Source organism: Alexandromys fortis, unplaced genomic scaffold (assembly GCF_014885135.2).
Source record: "Alexandromys fortis isolate MF-2015 unplaced genomic scaffold, M_Fortis_MF-2015_v1.1 scaffold_3, whole genome shotgun sequence".
NCBI lineage: Eukaryota > Metazoa > Chordata > Mammalia > Rodentia > Cricetidae > Alexandromys > Alexandromys fortis.
In genome coordinates this window covers 8,089,640-8,110,902 of record NW_026067909.1, presented here as the reverse complement: position 1 = coordinate 8,110,902, position 21,263 = coordinate 8,089,640, and the positions used below count along the sequence as shown (strand labels likewise).

At 47.8% G+C, this 21,263-nt stretch overlaps 1 protein-coding gene across 1 annotated transcript in view; it reads right to left on the bottom strand.

Moving 5' to 3' along the window:
- Window positions 1-21,263, bottom strand: part of Inpp5a (inositol polyphosphate-5-phosphatase A) — a 194,325-nt gene that overhangs the window by 23,458 nt on the left and 149,604 nt on the right. Inside the window, exon 9 of the mRNA XM_050137015.1 lies at window positions 16,167-16,251. Coding sequence (XP_049992972.1) covers window positions 16,167-16,251 — 85 coding nt within the window. The remainder of the gene's footprint in view (window positions 1-16,166; window positions 16,252-21,263) is intronic.

Below are 21,263 nucleotides of genomic sequence, written 5' to 3'. Positions count from 1 at the left end.
GGTCTTGGCCCATCCTGATGCTAATGCGCTTAAGTGGCTTAAGCTGCTTTCTATGAATGGGGGAACGGCTCTGGGTGGGGGCACACAGGCAGAGGGCCATTGTGGCCACTGCAAGACGGTTCAGGAAATGCATGGTCGTGTCTCCTTGAAGGCATCTGCCCTCAACTGTTAAAAACCCTGCTTTATCTCACCAAGCTGGCAGCTCCCAAAGGATCGACATCTGAAGGTCCCCAGAGCTGTGCAGGAGCCAGCCACCCCGCCCCCTTCTCCCACATCCCTTCTCATGGAACCTCCCCATTCACAGGTTGTAAAGGCTCCATCAGGACTGAGCAGGCAAAGCGGCCTTCTCTTGGCCTTTCAAACCCAGGAAGTCGTGACCACTCATGCAGAAAGCTGCCAGGCCCGGCCTTTCCGGCTCAACTTAAGGAAGGGATTTTACTCTTTTGAAAGGAGAAGAAATACTCCAAATGCTATTTTAAAAAACCATCTAAGATCCATTTTTACCACCAAAGGCTGCATCACAGGGCACTGGAAGGGTTGGTTTAGTCCTTAAATGGCTGTTTTGTCTCCTGGAAGATGCTGGGCTCACCATGTGCCAAGGATATGTTCACCTGCCTTTCCTGGTTTCTTCTTCCTTAGACAGCTACCAAACATGATGCCTAGCCTGGCGCCCCCAAGCCCAGGACACTGTTTTTTTGTGCTATCAAATCACACAATTTTTACAGCTCATTAGATTTGCACAAAGCTACCTAGTAATCAGATGCCCTCATGTGAGAGTAGGCATTGGCCAGCTCATCCCAGGAACCAAATCTGCTCATTTCCTCCACTCAGCTGTCACAAACTACTCGCAGGGATCAAAACTCTATTAAGGGCAAATAACTATTAGTCCTAATAGCAGGCCAAGTCTTTCAGGTGTAATGCGAAAGGGTGCTTAGAAAAGCAAAAACTACTGTGCTTTCTTTTTAAGAAAAAAAAAATCTATCTATCTATCTATCTATCTATCTATCTATCTATCTATCCATCCATCCTCCAAACAGGTTCTCTCTATTATGTTGCTCTGGCTATGTAGACCAGGCCTGGCCTTGAACTCACAAAGCTCTGCCTGCCTTTGCCTCCCCCTGCAAAAAATCTTTAAAATGGTATTTACTTGTGTGTGTGCACATGTGAGTGGATATGTGTGCATCACCACATGCATGTGGAGACAAGAAAACAATCTGTGGGAGTTAGTTCTCTTCTTCTACCATTTATGTTCCTGGGATGGAACTCAGGTCATTAGCCTTGGTCACTCACTGAGCTGTCTCATTGGTCCTTATCTGTGCTTTTTGACACACAGGTCTATCTGGGGCTAGATAGTGAGTCAGCCTCATCTGGCCTCAAACCTCAGAATAACCAGATTGCAGCTTACCCAAAGGTCCTTACCACACTATCTCTTTATAGGGGCAGGGGAGGGTGCAGCATGAGGAGATAGTTTCTCAGTTCCAGGGTCACCTTCAAATGACCTCTGGACACTTTGGAATCTGCTTTGGTGACCTGGGAAAGGTTTTAAGCATGCTTGCAAGTTTTGGAGCAGCTCTTGATAATAGTGGTTGAGGCACACTGTAAAAATACATAAAGAGATTTTTAAAAACTTCCTATCGGCAATGGAATTCAAGCAGGACAGCTCTAAGCTCAGTGTGAGTGCATCTGGCTGGGCTGTCCTCCAGCAGTTCCCCAGCTACTAAGCTGCGAAACAAATCAAGCCACACTGCAGCCTCTTTGTGGTACCCAGCACACCAGCCTCCAAAGCCAGCAACTTTTTAAAAAAGCATATTGGTGCATGCTTGTCAGTAGCTGAGAGTCCATAATGGCCTTCACTGGGCAAGTTTCTCTCTGTACCTTGCCATGGCAGATGGTGCACTCTACCAGGTTGGGTTTCCAAAGGATTATTTAGCCCTGGGCTAGGCAGACAGGGACTCCTAGGTCAAGCTTTCACCACCATTCTCTATTGGTCTCTGGTACCAGAACTGCAGTGCCCACTGCAGCCCTGTGTCCACTGACCACCAGGACATGCTACTTGGGCCTCCTTGCCACACTGTGGGGCTTTTCAGCAAGCCAAGTGGTCTCAGCAACCTTGACATGGGCTGGGGATCAGGTAGGTAACTAATGAGGCTCTTGGAGAAATAAGAGGTGGTTAGAGCAAAGCAGATGGGAAGAAACCACAGCCTGAACAAAGGCAGGCCGGGGTGGGGCAGGAGTCTGAGTACAAAGGGAGGGGCTGCAGGAGCCTTTGGGAAGCATGGAGGTGGTAGTGGCTACATGAAGCAATGAGGGTCACAAGAGAACCCTGTCTTTAGGCTAAGCCAGTGGAACCGAGGCAAGGGGTACGGAAATGTGAGAAGGGTGGTGGCCATGGCAGAAAGACAGGACAGAAAGTAGATGGACGAGGACTAAGCTGAGAAGTGATGAGTAGAACCATAGGTGGAGCCCAGATATGGGAGCCCCCTTATGGCTTATAAGGCTAGAATAGAAACAGGGTATACACAGCAGACCGAACCAGGGGTCTTTTCACTCCTCAGAGGCAGACAATTCAAATGTGTTTCCAAATTGCCTATTTAGTTCACCCAGAAAGCATAGCAAATGCATCTGTGTTAAAGTCACTCCTCAACAGAGCATTTTTAAATTGAAAATTCATACAATATATTCCCCTCCCCCATTTCCTCTCAGATCCTTTCTACCTCCCTACCCTCTTCTTTAGAAAACAAACAGGAAAATTTAAAAAGCAAACAAATCAGAATAAAAAACAATGATAAAAGAACAAGAAACACAAATATACAAAAACAAAATCCATGAAAACATAAAATTGGAAAACATAATATCCAAACAAAAGGCCAGTAAGATAAACAAACCAACAAGAAACAAAAAAAAATCTACAAAAATACCATTGAGTTCATTTTGTGTTGGCTACTATCTACTGCTGGGCATGGGGCCTGCCTTTAAATGTGGTTTATATACTCCATTGGAGAGAATTAATTTTTCCTTTGCAAGTGGTTGTCTATTGGAGATAGCTTTTTGGTTACGGATGGGAACTTGAGTCTAATTCTCCCTCTCAATGCTGGGACCTGTATAAACCTGTACAGGCCCATTGCATACTGACCATTAAAAGTTTTTGTTTGCTTGCTTTGAGACAGGTCTCTCTACATAGCCCTGGCTGGCCCAAACTCACAGAGGTCCATCTGCCTCTGCCTCCCGAGTGCTGGGATTAAAGGCGTGCGCCACCGTACTCCACAACAGCTATATTATGCTTGTCTCTTATTTAGATGAGGATATCTGCTGGTAGCAAGATGGATGAATGCCCCAGGTGGGTGCTTATCCCTTTGTGACATCCAGGGTTCCCCTGACATCTCTGCAGAGGGAGGAGGCATCCCAGGAGTGATTCTGCCAGGGTAGTGAGGGACTCTTTGAGGGGATGGAGGCCCCAGTCCTCAGCCAGGGCTTAAGCCAACAAGCCACATGCTGGCCAGCATCAGCATCTGCAGAACCCCTGTATATCTGGGAGGGGAACACAGCTAGCATGAACTCTTCACTGGGCCTGCTTGTCTGGCCTCTGGCTAGAGCACAGCATCTCAGAATTTGTCCCAGGGGAGACATGGGCAGATTGGTGGACAGCTCTGGACCTTGCAAAGCCACCAGACACTCCATTGTCCAGTCCAGGACTGTGCTCTGGGAGGGGTTGACGCCTCCATTGTCTAAGGTAGCCTGTCACTCACCAGTAACTGCACAAAGCAGTGGGGGCAAGGTTTAATCCTGACTTTAGTCAGCAGATGAAAACCAGAGGCCAGATGTCCCCAGGCTGTTAAAAAACCCGGAGCCTCCTGGCCTCACTATTTTTTTTTTTTTTGCCTTCCTTCAAGAAGGTTTGTGGGGTGAGGGGTGGGTCAAGAGTTAATCACAAAGCAGTGACACCCCCTAACAGACATCACAGGCAGCCATTCTAGGGCAGGATAGAAGTTAAACCACCCCCAAGACGATTAGGCATCCCCCCTACTCCAAGTGGAACCTGAAGGGAACCATGTCTGCAACTCCGTTTGCAGAATCCAGGAAACCAGGTACTTCAATGCATACTTCATGAGTTAGCGGAACCAAAGATTCTAGGGCTCCCTTGCTGGAGATGTTGGTTGCTCTGCCAAGACAAGGGTGGACAGACAGCACCCAGACCTGACCAGGCCACAGAAGCACTTATACTTGAGGGCCACACAAAGAATAAGCAACACTCCTCGGGGGGAAAACCGCCTTACAACTGGAGATGACAAAGCAAGCCTACTCCTAGAAGCCATGACATCCCCTGGTCTTTTAAGCTACAAGCCTTCCGTGGGAACTCTCCTGATGGAGCATCCCCAGCCTGTCCGTGCTTTAGGACCTCGCCTCACTAGCACTTTGTGTTGAGACAGCCTGGATGGAGCACAGGCAGGATGGCAGCAACTCCACCTCTGTGGAACCCCATCTTGCCAGCTGGGCACCACGCAACCAAGACCTACAGCTTCCTGTAGTAAAACCTTATTTGGCACGTCTGTGCCACTAAAAACCAGACATCCATTTATTGGCAGCTTCAGGCTAGTGTCCGGCAATCCTCATCCCAGGATGGTCATACCAAGTTCCAGAGGCTTTTCCATGGGTAAAGGTATCAGATGGTGGATGACTGGTTCTGTGTTGCAACCAAGTCTGTCTTCACAGAAAGCAGTAAGGAGAGAATGTCCCGCTCTTGAAAATGGTGCTTAGCTCAGGCACATGAACTGCCTGGCACTCACAGGTTTGGCATGTGCCTGTGGCATGATGGCAGAAGGAAGAAGTGGGATTGCTGGGAGGAAGGAGTGGACCCACTCCAGGTAGAGTGCAGGGTGCTTGCTCCTCACACGGGCCTGCTTTTACTTGCTGCGGGCAACAGTTGGTGGGTGGGCTTAAAGATACATCTTACCAATTTTTCATGCCCATCCTCTAAACATGACCCTGTTTCTGAGCCTTTATTCTTCTGACAACTTCATGCAAGAAAACATGCAGACCCTCTGATAGCGTGAAATCAGGAACAAAGGCCTGGGGACAAAGGGGTGAGGGGTGGCTGTGGCTGGCCAAATTTCAGCCACACACAGATGTTCCTAGGAATGTTGGAAAGCCGATGTTTTAAAAAGAAATGAGCCTTAAAACAATGTCTACAGCAGGAAGAGAGAGGTCTATCCCAGTAGCATGCAATTGGATTCCGTCAGGGCCAGAACAACATCACACATTTAGTGATGGGCTGTACTGGGCCCTCACATCCATCTGAGCTGTGTGTCCCACAGGCTGTTCGCTCTTTCCAAGATGAATTTTGCTTCATAGTACTACAGTTTAGTGACAATCTCTAAGACTTCCAACAACAGCGGTGACTCAAGACAGGAAACCTTTATGTAGAAACTCTGGTTTGAGGCAACAACTGAAGCACGTTTAGCTAGAGAGGGGCAGCATCTCAGACCAAGAAGGGCGAGGCTGGGAGTGAAGCCAGAATGGCTGTGCTGCCTTCCACTGTGCTGTGAATGGAGCGGGAACTCTGAAGGAAGTTTGAGCCCCTGGGCAAACTGCTCCCTTTGCATGGTGCTGGCACAGAGTGGGGCTAGAAGACTCAGGGACACAGAAGGGCTCGTGCCAAGTGAGGCTCTCCTGACTCTGTCCACACAAGCCATCACTCACAAGACCCCCTTCAGCATCCATATTCAGTTACAAATATGGTGGCCATATCCCATCTTATCTGTACGCGAATCTATTAATGCCACTCACGAATAGTGCCACTCACACATGTGCAAGGCTCGCATGCCTTCCTAGCCCTGCCTGATCTGCAGGTGACTGTGAAGCTCTCTGACCACAGCCTCTGCGCAGGGGGCCACTGGGTCAGGAGACACAGTCAGCAGGGCACAGGTCACTATCAATGAAGGTTCTGCTTTCACTATGGGACACTTCTAGGTCTCCTGAACAAGTAAACCCCCTTTTGGCTTAGATAACTGAAGCCTATGTGATGAACCTGCACTGGTCTAGGCAGCCAGACAGATATCAGCTGGTATATGGCAAGAAATTGCTTGTGCCAAGGAGGCCCAGCTTATATGTATAATTGGCACCTTGATAAGAGCATGTGAGCCAAGGAAAGGCTCCTCACTGGAATGCTGACCGTGGACAGTACAGAAGACATCCATCTGGTTCAGTCTTTCTTCTTCCCACCCAAGGCTTTTAGCTAAATTCGGTCAAAAAAATGTACAGAGGTAAAGCTCCACAAGCATCACAGGGCAGAGATGATGGACGGGTAAGACAGAAAAGGACTGGCTATAGACAGTTCCCAGCCAATCTGACACTCTGCTGAAGGAGGGAAGGACTCACAGCAAGTGCTCCTAGACATAATGACAGTTTCACACAGATGTCCCTTGAAACATATCAAGGACAGTTCTAACCACTAAGCTCACATTTTGATGTTTCCAAAATGAAGAATTGACCCAGAGAATTACTATTATGTAGGTTAAAAATAGTTCTCTTAGGGCTGGAAAGATGGCTCAGTGGTTAAGAGCACTGAGTGCACTTCCAGAGGACCCGGGTTCAATTCCCAGCACCCACATGGCAGCTCATAGCTGTATGTAACTCCAGTTCCAGAGAATCTGACATCGTTATACCAATGTACATGAAATAAAGTTAAATAAAGTTTAAAAAAATAGTCCTCTTAGAATACTGAACATTAATATAAATTTGGGTTTACAACATCATATGTTGCTAACTTAATAGAATGTTTTTCTAAGAATATTTCCTTGGCAATGCTAATGAAAAGCTCTCCCTCACTGCTGCCACTGACACAGAGTGCTGGGACACTGTAACCTCCTCAGATCGGGCATCTCAGATCCAGAACATACTTGCCTCAGCCATAAAATAGTGGATGAAGTTCTAGGTCTGGATGCAGGTCACTGAGAAACAGGCACCAGAGATTTAAAAGTTAAAATGTGGCAGGCCTCTCATTCTGTCACTGTCCTGCGATAGCCACTTGAATTTTAAAACATAAATAAGCAATGTCTAGCCATTTCTCGGTAACTGGTATCTATGGACATTATTTCAAATCATATCATGGAGGAGACAATAAGGCCGATTGGCAAGTCACTCAAGTGACAGCTCCAAAATGGAAGCAGGTGATTTTAAGACTTGTATTCAATATATGAAAATAGAATCCAAACAAATTCCCTGATATGAACTGCAACTGAATCAGAAGTCAGCACACATAAGAGATGCTCATCTTGACTGCTGGTCTATGCCCTTTGTGGCAGAGACCAGGGTCCTAGATCCAGAGACCATGTGGAGAAGCTACTGCCATCCTTACAGAAGTAAACACCATCATGGAGCTGGCGAGGATAATATCACACCAGGTCTAATTGTGTCTGATAAAAACTCATGGCTAAATAGCACATACAAACAGTACTGATTCACCCTGCCAACCTTTCATACTTTGGGCATGCATACAGACACACATAGCTTCTGCACACCCTCATTTCCCTTGAAATCGAGGTGGAAGTCAGTGGGTGACTTGTCCCATAGGGAAGTTGTCTGTGGCCAGGCAGTAGAAACTATATACATACATGCCAGCATTACAACCACTACCTGTGGTTGTGGCAGCTCTGACCCACTACATCACATCTGTGGTCTCTCAGGTGCTCTACAAGGCACAGCACATAAAACATCCTCACTGATCCAAAAGTTGAGTGTCCCAGAGCTCCTCAATTAGCTCAAGTGTGCTTCACTGGGTGGGGAGGCACAGCAAGATAGCCTCACCTAAATCAGGAAGTAGACTGGCTGCAGGAGCAGGATTGTGGTGTCTGACCCGCCTACCCTCAGGACAGGATTTGACATGATTTCCTGAGCTTTCTGGAATGGGATTCCATGTGACACAGGAGGCCTGAGAGCAAAGCAGGTCTGGCCACTGGAGCTTCCTTCAGGCAGGCCCCATCCATCACCCCGGTTCATCTCCTCTGACTTTCCAAACAAATTAAGTCCAGTTGAAGAGCCTCACCATTTTGGAAATCAGATGTTACCAATAATGGTAGAGGAAACACCGGATGGCTTGATATCCCTGTAGGTCACAGGGCGAGGCATAAAGGCCTGCGGTGCAAAGTTCACAACACACAAGTGCATCAGCGATGGATGCTGTTTAGGGAACTATCAACTGTTGCAGAGGTCCATCTTCTGTCCTTCTCCCTACTGGACACTGTCAACCATGCATACGAAACAGAGTATCATAAAGATCCCGCCATTTCCTGCTTGCAGCAGCTGGACAAAGGTGGACACGGCGCTAATGAGCCTGAGTGACTTGTTCGCCTCACCACGATAGTGTGCGACCTACTTTTATAGGAATATGGGCACAAGCTGAGGCTCACATGCAGCAGGCGCCCACGCCCATGGCCCAGAAGGGTCTCACAAGACTGTGCTGGCCCTGTGGGTCACGCTCTCTGCCTTGGTTGGAGGTATACCTGCAGCAGTACCCCTTCAGGATGTCCCTAGGACCACGAAGCTGGGAAGAATGGACAGAAAGCAGAGCAGAGTGCTTAAGAGCCAGGACAGACCATAAATATGCAGCCAAATCCTTGAGCAGTCTCAGTCCAAAGATCTAGCTTCTCTAATAGGGTCTTGGAATAGAAACACAGTAGAAACACTGGCTAATTAAGGCATGCGAACTGATCTTCACAGAAGTAAATACTCTGAATATAAAACCCAAACTGTGATATGGCTGATACTGTCACCCCTATTCAGAAATGGTCCAACTAGGTCTTCTTCTGAGTCATTAAAAATAAATCCAATGATTTTAGTTAGGAATTCTGTTACCACCATAACTTTTTAGGGCCCTCAAGTTGGGTGGTACTTTGTGTACACCCTATTTGAGGCCCCAGATCCCAGGCTTCCTGCCACCTTAGTGCCCAATCTCCTGCAGGCAAAGGGGGAATGAAATGTCCACTTGGCCCTGTGGGAAGCCTAGCTCGAGAGAAAGAAGGGCTGCTACTATGACTCACTGCAGGGGACTAACTTGAATGTGCATAATGTTCCAGGAATTGGTGAGAGCCACGATGCAGATCTGCCTGCACTCTTGACTAAATAGAATTCTGAGGGCTGCTAACCAGGGGAAGCAGGCCCTGAGGAGCTCATGAAAACTCTACTGGACTCTGACACAGCAGTGCCCACTTCACATGAAGGCCAGGTCTTAATGCCTACTCTCCAAAAGACAGGGAAAACTCTGTATCACAAAGGGCTGCTAAGGCTCACCAGGTAAGGCCATGGCCAATCACAGAAATGCTGAGAAACAGGACTTAGTTTTGGCCAATTCACACAGCTGTACAAACACAGCAGGGTGGGCACTGCTACCCCCATTCAAGTTACACAGCTGTATACACAGCAGGGTGGATGGACATGGCTACCCCAGTTACTTCTGTTCAATTCACACAGCAGGGTGGACACGGCTACCCCAGCTACCCCTGTTCAATTCACACAGTTGTACACACAGCAGGGTGGACATGGCTACTCCAGCTACCCCTGTTCAATTCACACAGCTGTATATACAGCAGGGTGGATATAGCTACCCCAGTTACTTCTGTTCAATTCATAGAGCAGGATGGACACGGCTACCCCAGCTACCCCTGTTCAATTCACACAGTTGTACACACAGCAGGGTGGACATGGCTACCCCAGCTACCCCTGTTCAATTCATAGAGCAGGATGGACACGGCTACCCCAGCTACCCCTGTTCAATTCACACAGTTGTACACACAGCAGGGTGGACATGACTACCACAGCTACCCCTGTTCTTTGAGCCTCTGGGGATATGCTGGTTAACACCTAGGTTCAAGCTCCTCCTACTATGGTCTGGAACATGCCCACAGTACTTGTAGGCAGTGCACACAGGGGCTCAGCAGAGGATCTGTCAAACAAGAACCCAATGACCACAGGTACTTCAGCTGGACCCCATGCAAAATTAGCCTCCTGGCTAGGGCAAGGGGCTCTCAGAGGGGGTCCTGTGGAGTCACCAAAAGTAATGACCAGGTGCAATATTACCTCACTGGCTGACTTTCAGGAGCCCCTGGATATCGGTAGTGTCTGGACACCAGGCAGCCTTGGTTCATCTCAACTTTAGCAGAAACAAACCTGTACTGGCTTACTGTTGCAATGGTCTTCATCACATTGTGGGTGTGACACTGGGGATCCTCTGAAGTGCTCTTCACAGATGGGACAGCCACCACTGAGGTCACCTCAGTGCCACTCTGTACTTCCAGAGGAGCGGGGTCCTCTGGAAGGCTTGTGCTGAGACAGTGGTGCCTTCACTAGGCCCTGCTCTACAACAGGTACAGCTGGCACCTAAGCATGTAGCTGTCAGCAACTGGCAACAGGACTGTGAAAGACGACCGGCTTCCAAAATGCATCTATCACCACCACTGATAGGGAGGTGATGGACAGCAGGTGTGGTGAGTCCAGACCATGCAGAGACAGGCGCGGCTGGCACCGCTGTCACTCTGAGTCACCGTGGCCAGCTGAACACCCCAGCTGCCAGTTGCCACTGTGCAAGGCATAAAACATACCCTCCAAGCAATCCCAGCAGCAAGACTGCTGGAGGCTGCATTATTAATTAAAGTAATGGCGCGTGGTCCTGTTACACGGCAGGATAATCGTGTTTAATTTGTGTATGTTTTAATTATGGCTTAAGCGGTGCCAAATTTGATCAGAGTATCATCTTTTCAGTTCTGCTCTGCAAGCATGTTTGCATTCATTTGCATCTGAAACATAAGAAGCTGCTCTTCCTGGGGGCAGTGCCTCACAGCTCTGCACACAGAGCCTCTTTCACAGGCCACCCATCCCATCCCCACACTCCTCCTCCCTCACTGCAAGTGACAAGCAGGTCTCTACTGTGCTCCAAGAGCTCCCAGAGCCTAGAAGCTGGTCCCTTCCTGGATGCACCCCAGAGCCTGAGCCCGCCCTCCCTGCAGGATGAACAATGACTGCATTTTATACATTTAATTTACTGAGATTTGGCTTAGCTCATTGGCCTTTCATTGTTTTGGAGATGGATTTAATTAACCTCTGATGAATCTTGCCAGCCAGTGTGATGGCATGAGACCCCAAGGGGCAGGGCTATCAAATGAGCCCTATTCCCTGGAAGACTGGAATCTCCTTGCCTGTCCAGGATGGCAGGACAACTGAGGGGGGCTCTGTTCTGAATGGGGATCCAGTGGCCTAAGAAAACAAAGCAAAAGTCTAGGCTGGGCCAGGCACTAAAAATCAATCTCCACTTTCATTTTAGGAGGTGAGCCACCTGTAGATAAACTACCTGTATGTGTTGGGTACCTTAGGCACCAGCCTTCCCTCGGCCCCAGGACTGCTTTTCCAAAAGACACCTTCCTGCAAGGAGGGCATCCTGTATCCGGAGCAGCATACCTTTCTACTCATAGCGACATCTGTCTGTGACTCTTCTGATTTCTTACTCTTCTTATTCCTTACTTTGCCTTTCAGAAATATGAAAGTCACTTGGAGGTGACCTGTCAGAAATGAGGGTACAGAAATCCCTAAGAGTACTTGGGCCCCAGTTGGTCTGCAGGTGTGCACACTGAGGTATCCAAGGTCCTTCCAGGAAGGACAGCACAGAGAGGAGAAGTGAAGATAGGAAAGGCTTGGCACTCCCAGTGGCCATGTCTATGAACTGGTGTCCCAGTCAGAGGCCCCCAGAAGCCATCATAGGCAATGCTCCAGTTAGCATGGGTTGGCTGGGCTACATGCTTCCTATGGGTCCTTAGGCAATCCTAGGTGGGGAAGGGGGCTTTGCCTTCTTTCCTGGCAGAAGATCACACATGGTAGAGTGTGACAGTAGACAGAACAGTGTGAGTCTGGGAGATGCAGTGGGACAGGCTTCTCAAGGGGGGTAGTAGGACCATGTGCCATGGCATTTTCATAGTGGTTGGTAATAATAAAATTATAAGGATATGGGGTCTTTAATCTCAGAGCTACAACCTTTGCTTCACTAAACGGGCTTTTAAAACCTACACTAATAAATTGTTTTCCACCTTTTTTTTTTTTTTTACCGTTTGCTTTACTTATGTGATAAAGTATATACAGAAGGTAAAGGTAAGCTTTACTGGTTGAATGAACAGCAGCAATCCACAGGCCTTAAAGAGCCTCAAAAGCCCTCCAAGAATTAATGCATAGATCTAAGAGGTATTTATTTATTTATTGAGCAAATAATCCATTTTAAAAACTATTGATTCTCCTCCCACTCCTCTGCACGTGCCAGAATGACGGCAGAGACAGGAGCTCCAGGCTTCTAAAGTGGGAAGGGATGTACTCGAGAATTAGGGATGAAGGTAAGAGCCACAGCCATCAGGTCAGCAAGAGCCCGGTGCCAATGACCTCATTGCCCTGTTGTGAGGGCCTCCTTGGGGGGTGTTACAGCCATGTAGGTTATGCTGTCCCATCCCAATGGCTTTGAGAAGAAAACTATGGAGGGTGCTGTTTATAGGAGCCCAGCAGAACTGATATGACCACAGCACAGCAGTGCCAGGAGCCCTCATTTGGGGGCATACAAGCCAAACTGTGCATGGGGAAAGCAGCCCACAGAGAGGACAAGTGGCTGCAGTGGTCCCTCCTCAGGCAAGGCCCAGAGCCCACAGTGAGTACAGTGTATCTAGCCCTGTTACTGTGTCATGTAATACCTTGAGGTAGGTGGCACGAAGACCTCACTTATGGCTGAAAGGGTTCCTCCTCTACACTTTTGGGTCCTCTCCCCATGACTGGAGACACTGTCTGTCCCTTCTGTGGGAATCTCCCCATGACTGGAGACACGTCTGTCCCTTCTGTGGGAATCTGTACAGCAGCATGATAGCAAGACCACGGGGACATTTTCTCAAATACAAATGTTCTTGAATTAGTGCTAAAACTTCATCCAGACCTGCCACTGGAGAGCCCAACCACTTGGCTCTGTAAAACCTAGGAAAAATGAACCTTGAACTCTAGCTGCTTAGCTGCCTGGTACTCTAAGAAGGGCATGCATTCTAGAAGGAGTGGTGCAGGCAAAGTCAGTCAACACCACCTGCTCAGGCATGAATGGGGACAGTGTAGGTGAAGGGGCTAGCAGCAGTGAGAGCTCCAAGGACACAGGAACTTTACTTAAGAAACTTAGAGTCCTCTCCCAAACGCTACCTCTCCTCTTGGAAAACCTCTCTCCAAACAGCAAGGACTACAGGAGACCTGTGTGGCTTTGCAGATGCATCCATCGGCCATCAGGTGACATAAACTCACCATCCACAAGGCCAGTGCCATGAGGTCAGAGCTCCAGACACATCTAACACTTAGCAGATTACCATAAAGGCCAATAGTTCTCTAACAGACCAGGAGGTGACACTCATTTTGACGGGTTTCCTGACGACTCACAGAGGCAGACAGCAGCCATGAGACACAAAACCATTCACACCTTGAGAAAAGGGGACTGTGCAGCTAGGTAAGATCTCCTGGTGCTTTCTCTAATTCCCCACAGTTCCATTCTCCAGTGCCCCCACCATGGTCTGACCCACAGCAAAGGAGAGGTAGCTGGAAGACAGGGTGTTCCAGTCTCACCATCACTTGGCTTCCCCAGTATCCCTGCTTCCAGCTTAGCAAAGTAGTCAACACAGCTCTGGCTAGAAGCTAATAGGAAGCTATGTGGTACAGGGCAAGCTGAAGACCCCCTGGGCACTTACTAGCTTCCTTAGGGAACACACATATGCAGAATGCTTCATTTCTATGATAACTGAAGCTGCCCAACTCTGCCCAGGCACCATAAGGAGGCAAAGGGCAGGCAGTGAAGCTAATGGCCCTGGTGAGCTCCTTGCTGACTTTGCATACAACCCTGTTGTATGGAATAGCCACGTGTCCACTAACCCACATATAGCCAAAGTGTCCTCCCACAGAAACACATCCTGAAGGACAGATTCAGAGAGTGCCTATTAGCTATTCTGAGTCTGTTCAGATAGGTTGCTTTCTCTTATGGCCTGTGTTCCACCCAGAAGGAAAAGTCTACCGTGAAGAAGCTTTCTGACCTTTCACCAACAATGGGCAGCTTTAGGCTGACCAGCACTGGCCTTCTAAGAGTCCTTTCCTTTCACAGTGGCTACTCTGCTCCAAGTGGAAGCCTCTGGGGAGGCAGGGGAAAACCACCGTGTGTAGAATTGCTGGCCTCCAGCAGCAAGCTGGCAACTCAGCTCAGAAGCTTGGGAACAAGAAAGTGGAGGTCTGGGCAGTCTTTAATCTGATTGATAGATAGAAACTGCCCATGCTCTTAGTGTTCCTTCTTCCTTCATGGCTCGGTTAAGATGCACTGCTACCTCAAGGAAACTAAGTGACAATCATGGATCCTGTATGGGTCTAAGCTAGGTCTTCTGCATAAGCTTTATGGTTGTGCAGGTAGGTATTCTTGTGGGACTCCTAACAGTGGGAGTTGGGGGTATCTCTGACTCTTTTGCCTTCTCTTGGGACCCTTTTCTTCCTACTGGGTTGCCTCGTCTAGCCTTGATATAAGGGTTTGTGCCTGGTTTTATTGTAACTTGTTATGTTGTGTTTGGTTGATATCCCTGGGAGGCCTGCTCTTCCTTTGATGAGAAATGGACGAGTGGGTCAGGGGAGAGGGGAGATGCGGAGTGGGAAGGGGGGCTGGGAAGAGTAGGGGGGGGGAAACTGCAGTCGGGATATAATGTATGAGAGAAGAATAAAAGAAAAAGTGATGTATTGCTACCAGGAGTCACTGAACACCCAGGATCCCCTTCCCACTACCCACTGAACACCCAGCCAGGGAAGACCCCTGCACCCACTGGGCATCTAGAGAGACCCCATGTACTACAAAGTTCAAATTGTACCCCATGGGCCTGCCATGATGAGGTACCACCAGCTTAATTAAACACACATGATTTTAACGGCACATCACTCATTTCTATCAACCAAATGGAGACACCTGCTCAACTCTGTCTTTAAAAAATAATTTTCTACTGAGGATGGAAGATTAATGTGTGACAAGATTTGGAACTAATGGGAAGATAGTAATCCGAGGTGCTGCGTGACTTCATGCTGTCCTCACGGGCCCCTGCATGTGAATTTCCGAGTGCTGCCACATGCTTTAAAGAAGAGCCCAGGCAGGGTGGGTATGGAAGGCGAGAGGGGAAGTGTCTTACTTTTCGGTACCTCCAGTTTTCCACCACCAGAGAAGGTGGTACGCCCTAATCACATAAGAACCACAAAAGAGCTGAAAGAAGCCAGAAACCCAGTTATCTATGCCAGGATAGATATGCTCTGTATGCCTGAGCACTTACCTGGTGGCAGGTATGGCTCTCACTACAGAGAAATCTGGCCTTGAAGCCAACACCACAGTACTTGCTTTCCTTGGCAGCACATCTTAGCCACATAGTTTCCTTCCAATCTCAGTGGTTGCATCAAAGTGTCTTGGTGTCAAAGTGTGCCAGCTGCAGTCACTCTAGGGACTCCAGGACCCTGGCCCCCAGCCTAGAGTCCCCATAGTTGTCAGCTCTAGAGTTCCCTGAACCAAGAGAGCTTCAGTGGATTACATCAAGTAGAACAACCAGTTTCCTGGTGTTTGATGAGGATTAAGCAGTGGAAATCCCAGTGCGAAACAGCCCAGAGCTCAAAGGTACCCAGCCCTGCAGGTACCAGAGCAGCAACACACAGTGGTTTCCCCCAGGCTGTTGTCTATAAGGGATACTGAGCCAGCAGGACACAGGGATGCCTTTGTTTTGTTTTGTTTTTCTGAGAGAGGGTTTCTCTGTTTAGCCCTGGCTGTCCTGGAATGGGACTAAAGTTGTACAGACCAGGCTAGCCTTGAACTCACAGATATCTGCCTGCCTCGGCCTCCTGAGTGCTGGGATTAAAGGCGTGCGCCACAACTGACCCGCCAGAATGCCTATTCTTAAGGCCAGTATTGGCTGACTGGCTAAATGACTATACAGATCTCTCCCTCCCCACCGGGCAAAAATTTTAACTTAAAAAACAAAAAATAAAAAAAAAATCACAATCTATAAAAAGGGTGACATGGAAGTTGCCTAAACAGCATTTCTCTACCATTATTAGTTCTGCCGCAAGGAAACTCAATGCCCAGGCTGAGGAGGAAACCCATGCCTACCTACCTCTACAACAGATTTGGAATCCAGGCGGAAGTTGAAGTCACCAAAGACAAAGTAGGAAACTTTCTCAAATCGCTGGTCGATGATTCTGAAAAGAGAAAAGGAGACAGTGGTGACCTGATGCTGCAATGCTGACCAGCCCCACTGGGCCTGGACCAGCTACTCCTCCATGCTCCCCAAATGCTTCCTGCTATAAAGACACTATGGTGATTGCTTCTTGCACTCCAAAATCTAGTGCAAAGGCTACCATCAAGCACACTGCAACAAAGAGCATTCAATTGTCCTTATTGGCTGGCCAGGAAGATGTGGAAATCGGCAGTGCAAACAGGATTAGACAGACATTTAGTGAGAACAGCGTTCAGAAGAAACAAGAAGTGGAGAGCTTGTCCCAGGGAACAGGTATGCTTATGTCTGCATGTGGGACCCTGTGCCCACAGCAGGACCCTGCCTCAGCTGCCCACATAGGCTGAAAGACTTCTCTACAAATTCTCTACCAATCACAACCACTTTATAAAGATTTTTTTTTCCCATTGAGAGATACAAACACAAACATTTGGCAGAAGGACACACAGCAGCTTCCCTTACAGAGAAGCCGAGTCTCTCAATGGCCACATTGGGCAGGGAAATATCAGCCATTTCTCTGCTCCTGAGGCAGGGTAAATGATCTTTGTTTCTGATTTGAAAGTGAAGTGAGGACCATTTACAGCACAGATACACTAACCAGATGCCAGGAGAACCAAAGCATGCCTTCTGCTTAGAGGCAGACGACATCCAGTGGTTATTCCAGAACTCACTGGCCACTTCAGTCTTATCCGTGCTGCCTGCTGTGACAAGGTCCAAGGCAGAATAGGAACGGGCTCGTGCTTAATATAAACTAAACTTAATGGGCTGTGGAGATGGTTCACTTGCTTGCTCTACAAGCATGAAGACCTGAGTTTGAATCCCCAGCATCCACTTAAAAAGCCACATGTGGCTATGTGTGCATTTGGTTGAAATGGAGAGGGTAAAGACAGACAGACAGACCCTGTGAGCTTACTCCCTGGCCAGCCAGCCACACCTAAATGACCAACTTCCAGTTCAACGAGAGACTTTGTCTCCAGGCAACAGGCAGACAATGACAGAGGAAGACACTCAACACCTTGCTCTGCCTTCAACATGTGTGCTCACACTCACATCCATGTATCACGCATGTATGTGATACACACAACACACATGCAACAGAAGAGGAGGAGGAATGGGGAGAAGAAAGAAGGGGAGGAAGAGAAGGAAGGAGAAATTTGATTATTAGGCAGTGATCAGACAGACTTTCTCAATCACGTTGACTGGAGTGTCTTAGGGCCACCAGGAAGCCCAATGGGTCATGCTGTGGCCTGGTTCCTGCTACCCTGTTATAGATGTGCTACTGAGTACCAACAGGTGTAGCCTGGGGGTGTGTGGCTAGAGCTGAAGCAGGACTCCTGTTGCAAATGAAACCTGGAAAGCAGCAGCCAAAGAAGCCCTTGTTCATCAGAAGGCCCATCTCCTATTGAAATGTATATGGCTTGGTGTTACACCGGTTACAAAGGGAAAGTATAAAGGGTGTGCAAACCTGAGCTGGCAGAATGACGTCACTGGGAGGGAGCCAGTTGCCGGGGAGAGGGAGGTGAAGAGTTCCATGGGTCAGGCCTTCTGAGGGGCTGGAGAACTCTGCTCACTGGCCCAGGCTGAGAAGCTGTCTTCCCTACTGGAACTGGAATCTGATCTTTTGCTTTTATGTCTGTAGAGTACTGTGCTTGGCTATGGCTGTGGGTGCTGTCTTGTGGCTCCTTCATTTCCACTCATAACTTGAACATCTGCTTTTACCATGCTGTCTTTCCCAGAGCTGTGTGTAATAGTCTAAGAAGTAGTCTCTGCTCTAACTCTCCTACAAGGCTGCCTGGTCTGTCAGTAACTATTCTACCCACTTCCTATGCAAGCTAGCTCACCTCACACAGCACATGGGTCAGCATGGGTTTTTTGGAGACTATCTACCATTTTCCACCGATTTTAAAATAAACATCTATTCCTATATACTTTGATTCATATGACTTTCAATAAAGATGTTCTGACTTTTTTTGTTTGTTTGTTTTGTTTTTTCAAGACAGGGTTTCTCTGTGTAACAGCCTTGCTGTCCTAGAACTCACTCTGTAGATCAGGCTGGCCTTGAACTCACAGAGATCCACCTGCCTGCCTCTGCCTTCAGAGTGCTGGAATTAAAGGCCTATACACCATGGCCCTGCTTGACATTCTTTTTAAAATTCCTATAGCTCTTTTCATATTCCTCTTATGTGAAATTTGCTGTATCCTTTGGCCAAATTACACACACACACACACACACACACACACACACACACACACACCTGTCTTCCCTCTAATTGTAATTGTATTTAATTTAAATGTTAATTTACAGAGAATGCATATCTTAACAGTAGTGGAGCTGGCCAGCAGCTTATCTCCCATTTCCAAGTGTTTCTGTGAGGGAGGTGGCTGAGGAGCACAGCCCTTTCACAGCAGGGAAGTTAAGTCTGGCTGGGCCACAGGCTGTGCTCAGCTTTGTCCCTTCTGCTCTTCTTCCTGTTAACCCAGTGGGTGCCAGCACTGCTTGGAGTAGTAAGGGGAACTGGACCCATCCCGACAGGACCCTGTTTGTCTCTCGGAGGGAATGTACCCGAATCACCTCTAGGAACTGGCTTTTCTTCTTACCTGAAAAAAATCCCCCCCCCCCCACACACAGTATATTCTGATCATGGGTCCCCTCCCCCAACTCCTTCTAGATCCTTCCCACTCCCCAACCACCCAACTCCAAGCCCTTTCCTGTCTCTCTAAAAAAACAAACAATTTAAAACAAAGAAAATACACATACAAAACCCATAAAAACACAAAATTGGAAACCACAATACATGAGCAAAAGAACAGTAAGACAAAAAAAATGCCCAAACAAAGCAGTAAGAGACAAAGTCTACAAAAATATCATTGTTTTCTGTTGGTCATCTACTGCTGGGCATGGGCCCTGCCCACATAGTTAATATACCCAGTGAGACTCCATTGGAGCGAAATAGCTTTTCCTTTGCAAGTGGGTATCAAATGGAGATAGTTTCTGTGTTAGGGGTGGGGCTTCGTGCCCACTTCCCCTCCTCAGCACTAGAATCCCATCTGTGAACCTGAGCATGCTCTGTGTGTGCTGACACAGTCTCTGTGAGTTCAGATGTGTATTGGTCTTGTATCTGGAAGACACTGTTTTCTCAGAAGCTTTGGAGCCTGTCCTGGAACTAGCTCTTGTAGACCAGGCTGACCTCGAACTTACAGAGATCCGCCTGCCTCTGCCTCCTGAGTGCTGTGATTAAAGGTGTGCACCACCACCGCCCGGCGCCACATTGTTCTTAAAAAAAAAAGACCTTATGAAACCTAGAACCTTGTACAATGAGTACTGTACAATGAGCACACACCAAAACCAAACAAAACCCACAAGATCTGGAAAACATCATGAGATAACACGGGCCCAGGAAGATAAAGGCCACATGTTGTTTTTCACATGAATTTTAAGATTTGTGAGTTTAACATAAGAGTATCTATAGACACTAGAAAGCCAGAAAAGGCCCATGAGAAGAACAAGGGGAAAAGTCCTAAAGGGGAGAAGGACAGCCAACACACCTGACAGACAAGGGAGGGAATACTAGGAGTTAAAGGTTTAATGGAGGATAGGAGCAGTGAGAGAGGAGCCGGGTGTGGGTGAAACTCACTACTTTGTAAGCTAATTTAAAAATACTATAATAATTTAAAAAGAAGTTTAAATATTGGCACTCTAACGGGTGGACACCACTGCTCCCAGAAAACATGGACTATTAAATGAAAATCTCAGTGTCAAGCATAGGATAGCACTCTACAACTTACTGATCAGGGAGACTCCAGAGTTCTCCCAAACAATACAGACTATTATCTATGCTCTTGGTTGCTCACCATAACTACATGACTACATGGTAAGACCCTATTGTCCTATTGTTGCACTTTGATTGTGGGACAGTGGCCCTTTCACGGGGGTCACTGAAGACCATCAGAAAACACAGACATTTACATTATGGCTTAATAACAGTAGCAAAATTACAGTTATGAAGTAGCAACAAAAATAACTATATTGTTGGGGTCACCACTACATGAGGAGCTGTATTAAAGGACTGCAGAGTTAGGAAGGATGAGAAGCACTGTTGTAGAACATAGAGAAATCAATCTGCAAATGACCAGGACAATCCACCCTGTTTCACAGTGCCTCAAAGGTGATATGCAGGTTGCTGGGGAGAAAAGATAGTATGGGTTTATCCAGTGCTGGACCCTGCATTGTTACAAAAAAAAAAAAAAAAAAAACACACTACTATTACACAGCGAGTTATGCCCAGTGGTATACGAGTGGCATGACTGTTATGGGAATAACCAACTCTCCCCTTCTAACCAGCCCCAAGCCAAGCCAAACATTTTCTGATGGCATTTGAGGTTGCTCTACAGGGGAAATTCATGCCTGCCACTGTAAACCTGGTCACAAGCCCACGGCTGTGGAGGTCTTAAACTCTTGAGGGAACCGTCTACTGTTGTTTTGCTCAATGCTCATATTATCAACGCGCGTTCCAATTAGATATGTTTATACCCATAGACTGTACGGCGCTCAACCTTTGTCAGAGAAGCTTCTGTCTGCAGTGGCCAGTGATTAACACAGAGACTCAGGGCTAGTCAAAGACTCGAAGAGAAGTGAAGAGAAGTGACTGTTGAGTGCTCATCCCTGAAGGGACCATCTTTATCACACCAATATCACCCCTGCCCATCAAAGCTTGGGAACAGTGTAGAAGGGAAGTTGGGAAGAATAAGATCTAGAGGATGGGGAACAGTGCCATACAGCGCTGTCTCCTGGACACGACACATCTGCCACACTCACGAACCCACATCAGCGGGGGTTACCAGCACAGGATTAAGCCATCTAACAGCTGAGTGAAGATGGAGATGGCCCTCACTACACTCACTAAAGAGCTGCTGGTAGCTAATAGCTAGTGGGGAAGGGAGGGTCAATTTTCTTAGAAGTGTGGCCCCTGATAGGGT